This window comes from Pagrus pagrus (assembly GCF_965226575.1).
Source record: "Pagrus pagrus genome assembly, chromosome: 22".
In the NCBI taxonomy this organism is placed as follows: Eukaryota; Metazoa; Chordata; class Actinopteri; order Spariformes; family Sparidae; genus Pagrus; species Pagrus pagrus.
In genome coordinates this window covers 3916242-3937206 of record NC_140204.1, presented here as the reverse complement: position 1 = coordinate 3937206, position 20965 = coordinate 3916242, and the positions used below count along the sequence as shown (strand labels likewise).

Sequence of the window (20965 nt, the reverse complement as noted above, 5' to 3'; positions counted from 1 at the left end):
AGAGGCTCGACTAGAAAAAAAAAAGCGACGAAGAAGAAAAATAAAAACTTCCCGTTTGCGAATCAAGGCAGCTCGTGAGAAAGTTTATGGAACAGCAGAGGGAGAGATCTGACCGATACCCTGCACACACACACACACACACACACACACACACACACACACACACACACACACACACACACACACACACACACACACACACACACACACACACACACATCAATGGAGTGTAATAAAGTCCTCCCACTCTCTCTCCACCAATCACATCCTCAGCTCAACCAGGAGTCTTCTCTGATTGGCCCACACGGCTGTCAGTCGTGCGCAACGGAGGCGGGACCAGGACGGGGGCTGACCTGGAGTCTGATCCAGTCGCTTTTACGCACAGACCGGACAGTCCGCTTTCCACGCACGGATAACAAGAGTGAGAGCGTGTTGTGGATAGAAACAGAGAGAGAGCGAGAGAGAGAGAGAGAGAGAGAGAGAGAGAGAGAGAGAGAGAGCGGAGGAAAATTAGGACGAAGAGGAAAAAGTGAGGGGAAGAAGACGCAGGAAGACGCGAGGACGCACAAGTGTTTTCCCAACTGGAAAGAGCGAGAAGAAGAAAAGTGTGTGAGTGTGTGTGAACGGCAGAGAGAGAGGAGAGTGTGTGCGCGCTTTCATCACTCTCCACTCCTTACACCACCGCCGCCTCCTCCATGTCGCTCCCCGGCTCCCCTCCGCTCCTCTCGCCGGGGTCTGGCGCCCCAACTCCGGCCGCGCTCTACCGCTCGGGCCCGGACGCGCACCACACCTCCGTCGCCTCCACCGGCACCTCCAGCCCGGCGCACACCAACTCCCACTCCCACTCCCACTCCCTGTCGCCGTCCCCGCGGCTCACCAGCAGCATGCTCAGCGCTTTCCTGCCCGGCTTGGGCAACGGCGGCGCCGCCCCGCTGGTGTCCGGAGGCGGCGCCGCTCTGGGACCTCTCGCCGGGCTCGGCTCGCTCAGCTCAGCCGGCCTGACCCCCGGCTCCCCCGGCTTGGCGCAGACCTCCTCCAACCCCGGACTTTGCAGCGAGTGCAAGCTGGTGGAGGTGCACGGCGTGAAGGTGGCCAGCTTCAACGTGGACGGCCAGGAGCTCATCTGCCTGCCGCAGGTGTTCGACCTCTTCCTGAAGCACCTGGTGGGCGGGCTGCACACCGTCTACACCAAGCTGAAGCGGCTGGACATCAGCCCGGTGGTGTGCACCGTGGAGCAGGTGCGCGTCCTGCGGGGGCTCGGCGCCATCCAGCCCGGCGTGAACCGCTGCAAGCTCATCTCCAGGAAGGACTTCGAGACGCTGTACCAGGACTGCACCAGCGCCAGGTCGGTCCGCACCTTCACCACTTTCATATGTCTCATGTTTTAACCTGAAAAGTGTCCAGACTGAGTCCGCGCGGCTGCAACTTTTCGGTTTGTTCGTAGCGATTAAAGTGACTTTAGGGACTTTTCTGCGCGGCTTATTTTCCTCATTTTTTCTATGAGGTCTGGTTCAGATTTCCACTGTTTCTGTGGCTGCACATCACCTGTTCTTCAATCAGAAACAGCTGATTCTGATTGGTTTGCCGGATACTTAGAGGAAATATTTTCTTTAAAGTCAGTCTGATGGAGAAGAAACCTTAAAATCTTCATCTTTACTGGTGATTGTCCTCATGATTACTCTGCCTGAACTCCCCTCAACTCAGCTGGTCACCATTAACTAATTGCATGTTGTTGTCTGCATGGATCACAGTGACACTCCTGCCAGACTCCCTTTAAAAAAATGGCAGTTTTTAGGAGGATGTCCAGTTAAATATTCATTAAAGACTCAGAGGCTTGTTTGCGTAGCGGTTATATTACTGAGACTTCCTGTTCTGTTATTCTGCTTAGGTGTCGAAAATGATGCTTTTACTGTATCGACCGTGTGTGTGTGTGTGTGTGTGTGTGTGTGTGCGCGCGTGCGTGCCGCTGGACACATGTTTTACGAGTTCTGTGGTTTATTGAAATAAAAACACACTGACGGCAAACAAACGCAAAGCAAACACCCGTCTGTTGACTTTAGTTATGGAAAAGCTTCTCATACTCATAATCCATTACTTTATATCTCACCGCTCAGTGTGTGTGTGTGTGTGTGTGTGTGTGTGTGTGTGTGTGAGAGAGAGAAAGGTTTCCTGTGTGTGTTTGCAGGAGAAATGCAGCTTTAATGTGTGTTTGTGTGTAAACAGACACTTTACAGAGTGTTTTTTTTAATGCCTGTTATGTATAACGGTCAGTGTGTGTGTGTGTGTGTGTGTGTCACCTGCTCGCTCACACTGTTTCCATTACACTCGCTGCTTCGTCCTTTTCAAATTAAAACTCCTGTCCTGTCCTGTGTGACAGTTTTTGGATCTCCACCATTTTGAAACCCATCAGCTGGTTTTAAAAGCACACAGGAGGCTGACGCACCTCATACGCTCATAAATATTTCATAATTTAGCAAATAATGTTACAAGTTAATTAGAAAAAATCCTGAGATTAGAGAAATCAATAACTAATCTGAAGTGAAATCCCTTCATGCAGCCGTACTCTGAGATAAAACCTCTTTTTTTTTGTCACGTGCGCAAATGTAAAGTTAAATTCAGGGTTTTTTTTGTTGAAATGTTAGCATCAAAATGCTAAATTGGATAAAGCATAAAGTGACACGAGACCTTGGATGTCCTCAAACGTCTCAGGAAGAGAGATATCCTGTCAGTTTGGATTATAAATGCTCAATTTCTGGGAAACGAGCTGCACAAAATGAGTATGTTTTTTTAAAAAAGGAGTCTTTTGTTTGACCTAAGTTCTTTAAAACCCAAAAACTGATAATGTGCTTTTATTTTTGACATCAGTTGTTTCTAACACGCAGAATCTCGTCTCAGAGCTGCTCTGTGTAACTGCAGAACTTGCCTTAGAATTATCATGTTTTTAGATTCACTTCAGTATCAAAAGAGTCAGTGATAGTTGTCGGTACAGCCATAAAAATACTGCAAACAGAAACTGCTAATGGCTAATTCAGCATACGTTTAATGTTGCTGATTGACAAAATGTAAAAAAAAAAAAGGATAAAAAGTTGTAGCTCACAGCAAAATGCACTCAATCCATGACTTTGTTGTTTACATAGAGAAAAGGCGGTTTGTGTAACAGTAGAAAGACATTTTTACATCATGTGATACTTTCCACTGTCCTTCACTGATAATACATTCCAGGACAAACATGACTTTTATGAGGGTTTTTCCAGACAGAGAAGGTCACGAAACCAGGAGATCCACTGATATTTAAAACATGTATGAGCAGAGTTGGTCCTTCTTTCTTCTTCTGTCTTCCACTGATGTCGAGTTTCAAGTAAAACGCCTCTGTCCTTCCACTCGTCTCTTAAACGTTGGAGAAAAAAACGCTAAAAATGTGTCACACATGAATACAGATTAGTCACTTTACATCCAGCTGTGAGGGGAAGATGGAGGCAAAGATACTGCGTCAGGTGAAGGACAGGTGCATGCTGAATTTCTAAAAACAACAGGAAGAGTAAATGTAGTCTGGTGGAGAGCCTTTTGTGCTAATATTCACATTTTTTCTCAGTCATAACTGAGTCAGATGTCAACACATAGACTCGATAAACACATTTTTAGATTAAGTGTGACTTGCACTTCCCAAGGTTATCACTATCTTTGATGTCTGTTTTCAATAAACGTCCATAAAGCAGCTTAGAAGTTATATAAAAAAAAACGCTTTGTATAACTGCAGAACTTGCCTTAGAATTATGACATTTTTAGGTTTTCTTTAGTATCAAAGTAATCCAGTGATAGCTGTCTGTACATTTATGGGAACATTGCAAACAGGAAATACTAATAGCTAATTCGGCATGCTTGTATGCTTGTTTGACGGAGTGTAAACAAGCTGTAGCTCGGCACCAAAGTCACTCAACATTATACTTGACATTTAAATAGTTCCAAAACTTGGAGCACGGGGTTGATGATAAGCTTCTATTTCTGAAAAAAACAACAACAACAAAACCAAGGAGGATGTAACATGGAAGTGCTCTGACTTTATTTCTGGAAACTCCTTGAAAAGTCCTGGAATTTCACATCAGGGTCGCAGTGGGAACGCTGGACGTTGTCCGCGCTCGTATGTGCTTTCAGCCCTGGTTTATTTTTGTGTCGCTGTCCCGAAAGATGAAAGTGATAGATGGAGAGTTTGAGGTGGCGGTTGCTCAGTATCAGCTAATTATTAACAGTGTATTGTGTTGCCGTGGAGTCACTGGATTGCTGGAGAGTGACCTCTGTTTTTTAGCTGACCACACACACATGCAAGTCTATAGTTTATTAAGCTTGAAATGCTCCGTCTCCGTCTTGTTTTTGAAGAGGACGGTCGCTTCTTCCTGTTTTTGCCTTCTTTTTATCACCCTGTCTTTGCCATCCGTATCAGGGGTGTATTTCTGTCTCCTAATTGTCTCTTCTCCTTCGTCTTCATCGCCGTCTTTCACCTCTCTCCTCTGTCTCTTCATCTCAATCACTCGGCCTCCTCTCGCACTCACACACAGCGGTACATGTCAGGGGCAATAATGGATCATGTGAATGCGCATGAAACAACACGGCTGGAGAGCTATTGTTGTCGGACGCACAGCGAACACACACTCCTCTCCCTCTCCAATCATATTGGCATTCCTCTAATGCCTCTCTCACACACACTCTCGCCCTCTCTGACGTTGCTCTCTGGGAAAAGAAAGGAAAAATTAAAAGCTGAAAAAAAAAGGAGAAAACTCCCACTGGGCTTCTGCATACTTTGTCTTCTCGGCAACCATAAAAGCAACGTCCATCTCGATCGATAGTACAGTTCATGTTAACTTGTGTTGTGTTTCTCGATGACGTTTCCTGCTTCAGCTGAAGGGAAGCACACGAAACACAGAAATAAAGCAGCTGTGCAAAGTGAAACAGTTCCACACATCCTGCTAAAGTTGGAAAATTAAATATGAGTTATTTAAAGGAGATGACATCAACTCTGTGACGTGCAGGCTTCAAATACCCGATGGTGTAGAAGCTCAGACCTCACCGCACACCAGATCCCTCCATTACTCACTGATAACAAGCTTTTCTTTAATGCTGTAAAGGTCTGAGTGCCACTGGAGTGTTTGTGGGGTTGACATCGGCAACACTTCGCCCTCACGCTGATGGAAAGTCAGGTGAAGTTTCCTGGATCACAAAACATTTCTGGAGCTTCACAGCTAAACGGCGTGGCAGCGTTCTCCTCGACAACTGAAGTAGATGGAGACTTGTTTTGGTCTTCAGAAGCTCCAGGATCACAAATTGATTTAAAAAGATGTTGTTTACACCTTTTTCAAAGCCGCTAAGCTAAAAGTGTTAGCGTGCACGAGCTCAACCGCATGTCGAGGGTGTAAATAATGTCTTTTAAAATCAATTTGGGATCTTGGAGCTTCTGAAGACTTAGCTGGACGAGCTGTATGGAGCCATTTATTGTTTTTTTTGGTTGTTTTTTTACGTTTTTAAAACAAGTCTTTGGCTACTTAAGAAGCGACTAAATTCTCATTTCTGGGTGAACTTACCCTTTAAGGTTTGTGTTGTTCTGGTTCAAAAATGTATTAATCCTGGATCTATTCGGTTTGTTACTGACGTCATGAGTAAGTGACAGGTGTGCCGACTGTGTCCGTAGATCGAAGTCAATCAGAAGAAAGTCTTTGTTTTGGTGCAACTACAGTTTATATGGTGAAAAAATATGGCCTGACCAAAAACACCTGTTTTTTGAATGGAGTTTGGTTGAACAGGATGTCAACTCGCAGACTGCAGGAACAGAGGGTGATGTTTTCGACTCCTCTCAGCTCAGAGATCCCAAATTAATTTGAAACTATTTTATCTCCACCCTCAACATGCGGTCGAGCCTCAGCGCCCACTAGCTACTTCAGTCGTTTAGGAGGACGTGGACGACGAAACTTCCCCTGACTTCCCATCAGCGGGGTGGTGAGGAGGTGATGTCTTGATTTTCATTTTGGGGTGAACTGTTCCTTTAAACTCGGTTGCACAAATGAAAAGCGATGGAAGTAGAAGAGCGAAACTCAACGACGATTTGTGAAGCGCTATTTTTAAAACACACCGAGGCCTCCTCTGTTTTTTTTTTTTCTTCGCAAGAGTAAGACTCTTATTTTGTAGGATATCGGTTGCGTGCTCCTTCAAAGTAAAACTGAATATTCTCTGTTTTTAACCAAAGCACTGATCTTTTTTTGGGAGCAGAGAGAGTCTACACTGCTTCTTCAACACCTCCTTGATTTTGTGTGTGTGTGTGTGTGTGATAGTGTGTGTGTGTGTGATAGTGTGTGTGTGAGTGTGTGTGTGTGTGTGTGTGAGAGAGAGGGGGGAATCGATAGTGAGTGACAGGAGGGAGGGTTGCTGATGTCGGAGTGTTATTCTGGGCTCTCCTTATCACGACAGGCTGTTAGAGCCCACACACACACACACACACACACACACACACACACACACACACCGATGATGGAGGTCGTATTGTTTGTAACACAGGGGGAGCAAAGTCGTTTTGTTTTTGTGAAACATTGCGGCTTCACACACACACACACTGGCAGGATAACGTCCACACACACTCAGCGTGAGCTCCTTTCATCAATTTTGTGTTTTTCATTCTTTGCATGGGGCATTAAGTTCTTTTAATGGAGCACAGTGGTTTGTAAAACACACACACACACACACACACACACAACACGGTCAGTTGTTTTGCCTTCTGGCTGAGGTATGTCTGTGAGAGTGTGTGTGTGTGTGTGTGTGTGTGTGTGATTGTCTGGCGAGCACAAACAGAGCTATCAGTTGTCACACTGTGTCAGGTTACATCTGTGTGTGTGTGTGTCTGCGGCAGTGTTCATATTCGCCTGTTTTCGTGTGTGTGTGTCTTGCGGATATTTGTGTGTGTTGTTTGCTGGTTTACGTGTGTGTGTGTGTGTGTGTGTGTGTGTGTGTCTGGTTTCAGCTCCGCTTTGTGCTGCTGGTTAATTGATAAAGGTTAAAGCGTTGGCTGGCGAGGAGCTGAGGTCACCTCGCTGCTGCTGCTGCTGCTGCTGCTGTGTGGTCGTGTGCTTTAAGAGCGTTTACACACATTTTATCATCATTGATCGGTGATGAATTGATCGGTCATCCAATCAGAAACGAGAATCTACAAAGTGTTAAAGTTTATAAAGACGCTTTCATGAGTGTAGAATCGCCTGAAACTGAGAGCTATTGTGTTTTCTTGACCTTTTAGAGCGAGACTTTTATCTTCCACCATGTTTCTATGGTGGCCCAGAAGGGACAAACCAAACACTGATGCTAGAGGAGGGACTGTCACTGATACCGAGGGGTATTCAGTTGGTCGGAGGTTGTATAAAGTCTTTACCGCCTCCAGAGGGCGCTGTGTGACGTCTGATAGACTGCCCCGAGTGATGTCACTTGAGTCGGCGTCGGTCGTCGAAGTGAGTTCACCTTAACCTCCGCAGGTGCCTTTCACCTCTGCTGCAGGCTACATCCGCTGCTACTAGCATGACGCACACACCTGAATCTCCTACTGGACTGTTGGTGGTTGCGTTGCATTGTGGGTAATGTAGGCCCAAGAATGCGTGGAGTAAAAAAAGATGATGTCTGGTGTTTTTATGCCAGTTTTTCTTTTTTCTGACGTAAATCAAACCTGCTGATGATGGAAATTTCCATTTTTAATGGACTAATTATGTCAAATTTTAAGATCTTTATGACCAGTTAGATATTTATAGATCTAATGATATAAAAAGCTGGTTGGTAGGTGCAGACGTTGAACATGTTTTGTTTGGTTTTGACGGCTGGTGGTTTAAAATCCGTCCATGACTCCACGAATGCTTTATTTTTTACACCTTAATCATAAAGAAATGAAGCTCGGACAATCTTTGAACTTTGTTTTCAGTATAAACTGAACAACTCGACACTTTTACACGAGATGAGATTAAAAAAGTTTGTTTATTTTGTGCGTTTCTCTTCAAAGTTTCTCACGTCTTTGAACCATCGCCACAGATAACACTGGATTCTGATTGGCTGGAGGGGCGTGTATTATTTCATCCTCAGTGCTCTGATGCAGGCTGTGTGTGTGTGTGTGTGTGTGTGTGTGTGTGTGTGCAGCTGTTTCGACAGGCTCCAGCTGTTCGTGACAAAACACAAAAGTTCCCATTTTTAAAAAAAACTTCCTTAAACACGAGCACTTCTCTCTTTGCCCGCGGGCTGTTGTATAAGCAGGGTAACGCGCCGCCGCCGGTACGGTTACACGCGATAACGATCTGTCGTCAGCAACGCGTCTGACGTAGAGCGAGTCGCTCGTTCTTCACTTCCTGTGTCCGATTTGAGGTTTATTACGGGGTTTCTGTGCAGAGTCTGAGAGGCCAACCAGCCACCGAGCGACCAGCCGGGGCGAGAGACATAGAGGGGAGATGCTCTCTCTCTCTCTCTCTCTCTCTCTCGCTCACAGAGCGAGAGAGAGAGAGAGAGAGAGAGAGAGAGAGAGGTGAAGATCAAAGCAAGAAATATGACCCTCTGTCACCACAGAACAGAAACGATCCTCTCCCCCCATGTGTGTGTGCATGTGTGTGTGTGTGTGTGTGTGTGTATGTGTGTGTGTGTGTGTGCATGTGTGTGTGTGTGTGTGTGTGAGGGTGCGGACTGAACAAAACAGCGAGAGGGGAGAGGCAGGTCAACGTGTGTGTGTGTGTGTGTGTGTGTGTGTGTGTGTTGGGAAATAGATAATGTTTCACAAAGGCTGTTTCAGTCTCGACTTCAGAGTCTGTTAGAGGAGGGGGCGAGAGACATTAACAATGATAGAGAGAGAGAGAGAGAGAGATAATCTGCCGATGAGACGTTCGTGTTCAGGAGGAGCTGGAGTCGTCAGTCTGTTCATTCACTTACAGGAAAAGTGAAAGTCTGGCCTCGTCTCTTTTAAACCTTCTGTTTGAGCTCACCTTCCTGCTTCTTCACTAGTTTAAATGTATGTTAAATGTAATTTTATGCTCCTGTAAAGCACTTTGAGTTTCCTTGTGTCTGGATTGTGCTGTACAAATAAACTTGCCTTAAAAAAATGCATCAAAATTATGAGATTAAAGTCAGTCAGGAGGGTTAAAATGAAAAGTGAAATATTCTTATGTTTTATATATGTTGAGCTGAGAAGTCACCACTGAGGGACAAAGAGTCAAACTCATGAGCTAAAGACAGAATAATGAGATTAAAAGTCGACTTTTTAAAAAGAAAAAGTCTAAATGAGTCCAACAACAAAACACGACGCTGATGTTTTAAGATTTATTGTGGACAGAAAACACAACAAATAAACATTTTAATATTTAACTGCCTGGATGAAAGGGGGAGGAGGGAGGAGAGGAGAGGAGGGAGGAGGGAGGAGGGAGGAGGGAGGAGAGGAGGGAGGAGAGGGGAGAGGGGAGGAGGAGGGTGTTATCAGCAACAAGATTATTTGATGCCTGTGAACACACACACACACACACACACACACACACACACACACACACACACACACACACACACACACACCTCCTCGCTGCACTTAGCAGATTGGTTAGAAATCACATTAGGGAGTGTCACAACAGCTTCTCCTCTCGTTCACCAGGTAATCTCTCCATCCTCCTCCTCCCTCTGTCATATCTCTTTCCTCTGCTCCTCCTTTCACCTCCTCCTCAGGTTTAATCTCTCCCCTCCAGATCTCCCCGTCTCCTCCTAATGTCTTCTTATCCATCTCCTCTTTTCTCACCTCTTCACCTTTTTATTTTGTCTTTTTTCTTCTCCTCCTCCTCATCTGTTCATCCTCTCCTCCTCAGCCTCTCCTCCTCCTCCTCATTCACCAGCCTCCCTTTCTCTCACCTGTTACCTGTTCATCCACTTCTCCTGTCTCTCCTCCTTCTTTCTCTTCCACCTCTGGGTCCATCTTCATCCTATCATTTCCTCTCCCCTCCTACCACCTCCTCCATCTGTTTATCTGACCCTCCTCCTCCTCCTCCTTTCTTTCCTTCTCCTCCTCCTTCTGGTCCAACTGTTCACTGACTCCTCATGTTTCCTCTCTCTCTCTATTCAACAGCCTCTTTTTCTTTTTCCCCCTTCTTCCTTCTTCTTCATTTTCTTCTTCTCCTCCCTTTAGTTCCTGCTTTTCCTTTTCTTCTTCTTCCTCCTCTTCTTCATCTTCTTCCACCTGATCTCGTCTCCTCCCTCATCCTCCTTTCTTCCTTATTTCAGTCCATCTATTCATCCTCTCCTCTCCTTTTTCTTTCCCTTCCAGCTTCATCTCCTCCTCCATCTTCTCCTGTGCTGCTGTTTCCTTTTTCTTTTCCTCTTCCACTTCTTCTGCTCCACCTCTCTCTCCTCCCTCCAGCTCCTCCTCCTCCATCTTACCTCTCTCCTCTCTTGTTTCTTTTTTGTCCTCCTCCCTCACATCCTCCTTTTATTCAATCTTCTTGTCATTTACTCCTCCCCTCCCTCCCTCCCTCCCTCCCTCTCGTCGTCTTCTACTTCTTCTTCCACCTGGTCTTATCTCTCTATTTATTGTGACAGCTTGTCAGAGGTGTGTGTGTGTCTGTCTGTGTGTATGTGTGTGTGTGTGTGTGTGTGTGTGTGTGTGTTTGAAGAAGCAACAACGGACAGATTTACAGTTTCGGCCGAGCGTCATCCACCAACTGCAGTATCAAAGAGAGAGAGAGAGAGAGAGAGAGGGAGCAGGAGGCGGTCAGAGGGGAAGGAGGAGATGAAAGGAGGAGAGAGAGGAGGAGCTGAGAGGGTAAAGAGAGGCCAGCGGGGGGATGACAGGTGATGTGTGTGTGTGTGTGTGTGTGTGTGTGTGTGTGTCGGACGGACAACATGTTATTAATAAAAACGGGAAGAAAAATGTAATTATCACCCGACGTACAGACGAGTGTGTGTGTGTGTGTGTGTGTGTGTGTTTTATTATAAATAATTATAGCTGAAATCAATTAAAAACATGACAAGAGCATACGTGTGTGTGTGTGTGTGTGTGTGTGTGTGTCGCCCACCCTCGTCATAGAAAACTTTATTAGACAGCGTGTTATTAACAAAAACTTTAACTTGGTGTAATTTGTAATTAGCAGTGAAAACATGTCAGGAGCATGTGAGTGTGTTTTCTTTAAAAAAAAAAAAGTTTTTATTGCACATATTTCTTTTTTTTTTGTTGCTTTTGTTTGTGTGTTTAAGTTTGTATCACCGTGTGTGTGTGTGTGTGTGTGTGTGCGCGTCAACACTCCTTCCTTCCCAGACAGCGTGTTATTAATGAAAACGTATAATAATCCATTTAAAAACATGTCATCATGATTAGAATAATAACAGTGGTTAAACTGACTGAGACGTTTATGGAGGAAGGAGTTCTCATCACTCGGGCCCGGCGTGGGAGTGTGTGTGTGAGTGTGTGTGTGTGTGAGTGTGTGTGTGTGTGTGTGTGTGTGAGCGCACAACAAACATGCGAGCGCTGCAGCCAAACTTTGTGTTTCTTTTGTTTTGCGTTTACAAAAAAGAATCTGGACGAGAAAAATGGAAAAGTTGTGACAAAAAAAAACGACGGTCACGAAAAACATGTAAAAGTTAAGAGTGTGACAACTTAATCGTCTTAATTATTACTTTTATTTATCTCGTCGTGAGCGCGTGGAGCTTCTACCTGAAGTTTAGACTTTAACTGCTTCCTCAAGTTAACTTTAAGAGTCTTTGTTCAATTTTCAAAGCAAGAAGTCCACATTTTGAGACTCGGACTGGGCTGAGTTGTGTTTAAATGACATCATGATGATGTATTTCATTGTGAAGCAGGTCTGTGTTGTGTGTTTAACAATGTGCAATATGTACGTACCGTCTGACCAGACGTCTCCACGAGTTTTCAATTACATTCAGCCCAGCTTTAACCACCAGCCTTCTTTGACCTTTGACCTCTGAATCAGTTCCTTCTGGGCGAGGTCGTGAGTTTCTCTTCAGAGGACGAGATGTTGGACGTTTTCTTTACGAGGCCGTCAGGGAGTTTATCGACATTAAAGGTGCAGTTTGTGAGAGAAGTTGATTTTTTGAGGAGACTTTTCTCACAAACTGCACCTGAATGCACCATGGGTCCATGGTGCATTCAGGTGCACGTCTCAAACTCTTAAATTTACCTTTGCTTCGTACGATCAAAGGTGTGCCGACAGGGACGTCACGGTGCGTTCAAGTGCACCAAATTAAAAAGATGTAAAAGACAGTCGTCAGGGCATAAAAGTTTAAGTCAAACAAAAAGACTTTTAAATCCAAAGTCAAATCGAATCCTGACGCCCCATGTGTGTTAATCCACCACTGAAAGTAGTCCCCCAAAGAAACGCCCCATATATCTGTGAGCTTGTAAGATTTACGTCTTCAGCAGGGACCAGTCAGCGCCTCTTCTTCTTCTTCTTCTTCTTCTTCTTCTTCTTCTTCTTCTTCTTCTTCTTCCTCCAGTCAGCGCGGTGCAGTGTTGATCTTTTTACAGGATTTATTGACGATATAGAAAATACACATTGTGACTCTCATCCTGTAAAGTTGCTCCATGTTTCTGTCCTCTAATGTCCTTTTTTTGTGATGAAGACATTGACTGTACCTTAATAATCTTTTGGGTATTTATACTGCAATTACAAAGCAGTATAATACACAAGATTATTGTGTATAAAAGTCGACCACAACCGCACAGATGTGTAAGAAACTTATACAGTGGTGCAACATCTGTTTCAGACACGATAACACTTCTTATTTTTGGTGTCGGCACCTCAAGAGGCTCAACGCTGCGAAGATGAGGGAAGTTTTTGCTCCTTTCTTTTGTTTCTTCTTCCAAACTTTACTCAAATCTCATGTTGTTGGTTTAAAACTTGATAAATGTTTCTTTAAGATCACAACAGTGTCTCCAAACATTTTCCACTTCTCGCTCGTGCCGACTGTGAATCGACGCAAAATCAGAGACCAAACTGTTTAAACAACCGATTTAAACTGACTCGCACCTGCATATTTAGCATATAAAGGATTTCCACACATCTCTCAGCCTCTGAACGCGTCTGTTGTTCCTCCGGCTCGCAGCTTCGGCAGCAGGCTGAGAGTTTCCCAACGCGCATATCTGGAAAACATTGTTTTCGCAGCTATGAGCTTGTCATTCAGTAGCAGCGGCGACACACACGCGCGTAAATGTGTTTGAATGTTAACTCGTGTATATGTGATAGCCTGCTGCATGGTGTGTGTGTGTGTGTGTGTGTGTGTGTGTGCAGGCAGACGTGCTGTCGTTTTGATAGCTTGTCATTGAAGCGATCCGGTCCACTGTAATTTTCTACTCAAAGGAAACAATGCAACAATACATGCTTCGCTGTCAAAAAAAAAAAACCTCCACGTTCAGTGTGTGTGTGTGTGTGTGTGTGTGTGTGTGTGTGTGTGCGGTGGGTGTTCGGGCTCTCGTCACTGTAACTGTTGAATCGGTCTTAGTTTGCACAACATCTTTTTGTCTTTCGCTTCCTTTTTCTCCCACTTCATCTATTTCTGTTTGCTTTCTTTCTTTTTCTATTTTCTGTATCTGTTTTTCCTCTTCACCTCCTTCTCCTCCTCCTCCTCCTCTTTTTTTTTTCTCCCCCTCCTCACTGTGTTTGACATATTGGTGTCACCAATAAATCATCGCATTGCACTCCACCTTTAAAAAAGAGAGAGGGACAGGTAGAGGGACGGGTGAGGAGGGGGGGAGGGTTGTTTGGCATCTCATCAAAGTCGCAAGGTTTTTCCTGAAAAACGGCTAAGATGTAGGATTTGAAGATTTCCTGCAAGAAGTCTTGTTTATTTTTCTTCCATTTCAAACTTTCTTGTGTTTGTTCGTTCATTCAGAAGATCCTTAATCCAATTTAAATGACACATTCCTCGTAAATCGGGAGGTATTTCCTTAAAACGCGTCTTATAGAAGTGTTCTATGCAGAACTGCATAAGAAAAACTGCCAATTTAAGACGCTGAAGCAGAAAGCGAAGGCTGGGAAGTTTAAGAATCAACACAATAAGTTGATTATTATGAGATTATGATTGATTAAGGCTGAAATTCTTGTCTTTGTAAGTTCAGACTCCATGTATGACCTTTGCCCTCCCTCCCCTCCATCACTCGAGGTACAAACACAGACTATAAAACACAGAACATGCAGAACAAATCTTACTTTAAACGCGGTTCCTCGTCCACTTCGTGTATAAAGTTTTGCAGTCTTAACACATGAAGAGCACGTGAACAGCCTGCAGGATTATCATAAAGTAAAGCAAAATTAAACCTCGAGCTAAAGGCAGTAAAATCACATTCTGCACCGCGACATAAAAGCACAGTCGAACCAATAAAACCACAAACTGTAACATGAAAGCACAGTGAAATATAGAGCAGTCACACATAAAGACCGACTCGCTGTTCGTTCGTTAACTGAGGTTTTTAATTATGATGCTGGCCGGATTGTTTCCGGTGAGTAAATATGTGTTTATAAGCCTTTTTTTTGGGCCCTGGTCGACCGTTTCCTGCTTTTAAACAGACTGTTTCTGCTTTCTTATACAGAGCTGAGCTTCATCATCTATTCAGGTTAAATAAATACATTTTAAAAACATTTTTAAATCATGAATTCCTTCAGGTGAGAAATTCTTACTAGTTGCAGGTGAGCTAGCAGGTTTAGAGTTACTTAAATTAGTAAAAATTAATTGTAAAATGATTAAATTTCAAATAACTTGCCACAAAAATGCCACCGAATTATGAACTCTTTAGTTTATCAAGCCTTTAGCCTAGATGTGCAGGCCTAGCTAGTCTTTGATTTAATGACTGAAATGTATCCAAATGAATCCAGCCATTAATTATAGAGCTCATCTAATTTAATCTAGTGAACAGCTATGTATGGGCTTGACATAGGTTGACCTCTGTAAAAGCTAGTAGCCGTTAAGCTAGCAGCCTTTAAAGTGCTCTTAACTAGCCTGCCATGATTTTGATTGAAAGAGTGAAATTAATCCAAATTCATTTTATTACAAAAAGACCTCTAACCTCATTAAATCTGAATCTAATAATATGTATAAAATCTTATATTTGACACTTACTATCCTCCTGTCAGATAGCGTTAAGCTAGGAGTAGCCTAGGTAGGCTACACAACCTGACACACGTCGTTGATTCATAGACTGAAAGTAATCAACTTTCAATAAAAACCCTTCAAATCTTAATCAGATGTATAAAATCTTTAACTCGTTGGACACGGCAGTTAAACACCAGCAGATTAGTTTAAGCTAGCGGGCTCGGCGCTAATCTGAGCCGACATTAATCACTGATTTAATGAAATTGAAGCGAAATGGATCCAAATTAATTCGACCACTGATTCGGCCATTTGTCTCATTAAAGAACTAATTTAAAATCAAATTAACAACTTTTTATAGGTTTGACATAGACTGCCTTTTTGAAAAGCTAGTAGCAGTTAAGCTAGCAGGCTAAAAACTGCTCCCAACTACCGTCATTTGTTGATAAAAACACTAAAACTAATTCAATCACAAAGACATTTAACCTCACTTAATTTCAATGTAAATCACATGTATAAAATCTAAAATTCAACACACACTAGCTCGCTGGCTGATAGCAGCTAAGCTAGCAATAGTAGCCTGTCACACGTGGTTGATTCAAAGACTGAAAGTAATCAACTTTCAATAAAAACCCTTCAAATCTTAATCAAATGTATAAAATCTTTAACTGGTCGGACACGGCAGTTAAACACCAGCAGATTAGTTTAAGCTAGCGGGCTCGGCGCTAATCTGAGCCCGCATTAATCATTGATTCGGTGTCTGCCTGTAATTGATATGTAAATAGCATGTTTAACCTCCATTTACATGTGTGTTTGTGTGCGCCGACGAAGGCCAAGTCTCACACAGATGAGTGTGTGTGTTGGTGTGTGTGTCTGTGTGTGTGTGTTTGTGAGAAAGTGTGGGAGTGCAAGAGGCATGTTGAAGGAGGGGGGTCGCCTCCAAGTTACAAAAGAAGTTAATTAAAAATGAAAAAAGGGAACGAAGGGAGGGAGGACGGGAGTGGACGGAAGCAGTCGGGGGTGGACAGAGGGGGGAGAGAGGGGGAGGAAAACAGAGGAGGGGAAGGAATGGAAGGAGGGAAGCAGTGTTTTATTGAAAACGGGTGGACAAACAGTGTGTAATTGGCTGGGGCCGCAGGGGCTAAAGGAGAGGTTCAAAGAGAGGAGAGAGGGAGATAGAGAGCAAATTAACAGATAGTGGAGGCGAGATGAAGGGCGAGGAAGAGGAGGAAGGGAAAGAGATGACATGGGAGAAAGAGAGAGAGAGAGAGAGGGGGGAGAAAAGAAAGTGTTGACTCAGAGAAAGAGGAGATCAGCGGATGGAGGAAGAGCTACAGTACGTGGCCGAATGTATGCGGACACCTGAGCGTCGGGCCAACATGTGATCGTTGGACTCCGCAGCCGACGCTGTTCTGGGAAGGCTTACCGCCAGATTTGAGAGATTTGCTCCCATTCAGCCTGTGTTTGTGTTGCAAAGAATGCAAAAGGGCTTTGTTGGTGTCGGCGTGTTGTTTCAGGTACTGGTGAGACGATAAGTTCTGGTCCAGGAGGGTTGATTAATAAAATGCATCGGTTTCACTGAAGGACGCTGAAAACAAACACAACTCTGATTCCAGCTTCTTGAATCTGAATGTTGTCTGGTTTCTTGACAGCAAACTGAATTTTTCTTTGGGTTGTGGGGACACTGATCAACATTTTTCACTATTTTATAGCCAATACCAGCACAGCAAGCTTAAAAATAAACAATATTTCTATCTGGTGATCCAAAACCATTGAATACTGCAGAAAAACGCTTAAAATACAACTATAATCTGATCCTCCACCTCTGTGGTGAAGGTGTAATCAGACTCGGTCAAGGCTCAGCCACTCTTCCTCAGCAGGTATTTATCGTTAAGCCTTTTGTGTGTTTGTTCATTATCTGCTCCAGGTTTTCAAAACGTGTGTCCACAGAGAAAGTGATCATAACGACGTGACTCCCAAGTCGTCCACAAACCGACGGGGAAACACCGGCTCATGGTCTAATCATTGTTTTCTGGTCACAGCTTCTCAATTGCGAGTATTTGTTGTGTGTTTTTCTCCTGTTAGTTAGTTAATTAATAATAATTGTCTCCTGATTATTTTCGGACTGTCGTGGGACGAGACACGACATCGAGGACGCCGCCTCAAGGCTTCTGAAGTTACGTTGCATTTTGGATACAAAGCGTCGTCGTGGCTCGTTACAGGTCCTCGTCAGTGTCGAGGTCATCTGAGTTAATCGGACAAACGAGCGACGCTGCTGTTCCTTCTAACGAGGACGCTCGGATGTTTAAAATATTGTTTGGGTGTAAAAACTGTTAAAAAAGCGCCGGCGTGCTGTCGGCCATACAGCTCGAGTGTGGTCGCTGCACGCCAGGTAAATAAGGAGCTGGCTTTATTAGCATTTGTGTGTGTGTGTGTGTGTCTGTGTGTGTGTGTGTGTGTGTGCTGACTAAGGCTTATCAGATTCTCAAGGGGCCAGAAAAAAGCCCGAAGAGAGCGAGCGAGGTTAGAAAAAAGAGGATGGAGGTATTCTCTCTCTCTCTCTCTCTCTCTCTGTCTGATTGAATGGAAGCTGAAAGGTCGCGACCTCTTTCTAAACACTCCACGGTTCTCAGCATTAATCAAATAACACTCACTCGCACTCGGACGCACGCACACACACTCCGCCGCTGACCTTCACACACTTGCATGCGTGCGCGGCGAACACGCATACGTTTAAAAAAAGAGCGAAGAAGAAGAAGAAGAAGAAGAAGAAGAGGAGGAGGAAGAAAAAAAAAGATCATACGGGCTTACGCAGGCAGATGCAAATGGTGGTGCTGGGTCGGCTTGCACGTGTGTGACAGACACACACACACACACACACACACACACAGGTGAATTTAGATAGGATTATACACACATACCACACTGTATAAACAGTGTCAAATGCCCTGTGTGTGTGTGTGTGTGTGTACATGATTCTCTCTACATCTTTATGTGTGTATTGCTTGATGTGTTTATGTGTGTGTGTGTGTGTGTGTGTGTGTGTGTGTGTGTGTGTGTGTGTGTGTGGTCGTAACAGTGACATCTGCACCGTTGGCTAAACAGCTTGCGAATATGCTGATAAAAACAACGCCGGCAGCCAAATTTACAACACCTATAAAACACACACACACACACACACACACACACACACACACATAGGTTCACAAACACACGTAAACACACACACACGTACACTCAGAGGGCGTATTATGGTGAGATTTACGGTGTGTCTGTGTGTGTGTTTGGGTTTATTGCAGTTTACAGGACAGAAAGAGCGTCTATGTAAGCAACAACTACAGTGTGTGTGTGTGTGTGTGTGTGTGTGTGTGTGTGTGTGTGTTAGAGGACACCCAGACTTTGGATTTGAATATAAATATTTTTATTTTGTTTTTGTCACAGTTAAATGATGTTTCTACACTTCAGCTCTTCTGTCTTTGCTCCTTTAGATGAGTACTGAGTGTCCAGTGTTGCTCTTATTTTGGGATATTTGTCTTTTTTAACATCATCAGTTCTCAGATTTTGCTGCAGAATTCAGATTTCTTGTCATCAGATGGTAAAACAAAGTGTTGTAGTGTAAAAACAGTGAACACGTTGGAGTTTTTAGGGCTCGGTATCAAACTGAATCGCCTCGATACTCTTGAGCATCAAAGAACGTTTTGTCGTTTGATACCAAATTTCAATACCTAAGGAGTCAATCTCATCAGCATCAGTCAGCCAATGAGCACGCGGCATTCTTGTTGTACCAAGATCTAACGGTGCTGGTGATTGGCTGTCTGGAGGCCAGAGGCGGGGCTCACCACGTGTATGTGTCATGTGATCGTTTATCAAAACAGATTTCATAAAATTGACATCGTTCAGGATCCGATATCGACGTCAAGCTGTATTGTTTTGTCGTGGCGCAGGCTTCATCTCGTTCCACTGGTTCCAAAATATCCCACAATTGCAATGAGGGTTGTATAAATTAGATTGTGTAACTGTTTACACTGATAAAATAATAATAAGTTCAACCAACTAGTAGTTCTGATGCTGGTGATACTCAAAGCTGGTTGCACAGAATGTTTTTCCAACATTATCCCAATAATATTTCACTCTGGAGGCTTTGTGAGACATTTACAGTGAATTTACTCACATATTATATTAATTCTGTCATTTCTGTGGGTACAGTTCACAGGTTTGATGCAGTGTAGTATAAACGGACTTCAGCGACATCAAATATAACCCGATGTGGCTCCGCAGAAGGCACTGACCTCCTGACTTGCAGTACAGTCTGCAGTGCAGCAGCACACTGTGGCTGTGAATGTGTGGGAGTGTGAGAATGTGCAACAGGAAGTCATTAAAAATTAGCGTAAACATGCTCATGAAACATTCTCCTGGATAAATACAGCACCATTCTTAAAAAGAGTCAGTGCACCCGGAGCAGAAATAAAGAGCGCGTGTGTTTATTCAGCCTATATCAGGAGCTCTTAACCTTTTTTCCAGCGTGTAACCCACACTGAGTAAATTTAGCCTCGGCCTGGGACAGAGCGGACTGTGGTCATCAGGAAACCGGCTGGACCGGAGCCTGGAACCTGCTCCGGAGTCCCAGCTGTAGTTTATGAGACATGAACATGTTAATGAAGCGTTCATTTAGAAAAAAAAAGGCTGCGGTTCATTCGTCGGTGTGTTCCCATTCAAAAACATTCCTTTAAAGACTTCAATGTGGTCGTAACAAAGAGTCGAGGTTCAGCCTGGATTCCAGCGGCAGCCATGTTTGTTTTTATGGATAACAAAGCATCGACCGGTGTCACACAGCACAGCATCTACAGCCTCTGATCGCTGGGACGCCTGTCTCTAAATGTGCTTTTATAATGATATGCATACAGTGTAACAAGAGCAGATACACAGGACTACACAACATTTATGATGCAACTTATTGGCACGTCATATTTTACGCTAAGTTGTGTCTGCATGCAAAATTCAGTCTCCTGCGTGTCGTTAGCATTCATGTATTTTTTGAGCATCAATTTACCCAATCGGACAATCAAGACTTCGCATCCTGATCATAACAAGTCGATAGATTTAAAAATGTAAGTAGTTGCAACCCGAAATTCAACAAAACAGAGATGGACATCCATTAAAACAGTTTATGTTGCTACATTATGCTGCAATTTGCAGTAAAAATGCAAAACTGTGACTCTACTTTTAAACTGGCTCAGAACATTATACAGTTTTACCACTTTCTCTCCATTTACCGCCATTTTGTTTGTTGTTTTTGTTGTAAATTGTTTGCCTGTGACAGCCTTTACTCTAGTCAGAGATCATAAAGTAAATCCAAACAAGATCGACAGGCAGCAGCCGGATCCACGGTTAATTATTAGAAGCGTTAAAGGTGATATTGGTAAGAAAAGTAGATTTTTGAGTCTCATTCCCACTTGTGATTTTGGATAGCATGCCACCGCTCTGCAAGCAAAAGAGGGGTGACATGATCCAACAGCATCGACATCTACCCAAATATCGGGATAGATGACATCCCCATCACTCCAAGCTGACACCGCAAATCTGTGGCGTTGTCTTGCAGACGTTTTTGGTTACTGTTTTTCGTCGAGTTAGCTGCTAACGGCTGCTAGCTGCCCTTTAATTATCCCCGGTGGTGGGTCGCATGGATAACATGTCATCAACATGTTACACTCGTGTCTCGATTGAGCTGTGTCACAACAGAGGCGTACCTTGTTATTTAAACGACGAGGCTGAATAATGCCGCAACAGTCCCATCCAATCAAACGTGACGTCGAAATCACAACTTCAATCTGCCAAACGATCATAACGTCTGTTCCCTGTAGATGAACCTGCACTTCCTTTTTAATAAAATGGAAAA

At 43.8% G+C, this 20965-nt stretch overlaps 1 protein-coding gene across 1 annotated transcript in view; it reads left to right on the top strand.

The window, feature by feature from the left end:
* The first annotated feature begins 390 nt into the window (after positions 1–390).
* dachb (dachshund b) overlaps positions 391–20965 on the top strand; it is an 82415-nt gene continuing 61840 nt past the window's right edge. Inside the window, exon 1 of the mRNA XM_084343769.1 lies at positions 391–1345. Within this exon, the coding sequence (XP_084199895.1) occupies positions 696–1345 (650 nt within the window). The 5' untranslated portion in view covers positions 391–695. The remainder of the gene's footprint in view (positions 1346–20965) is intronic.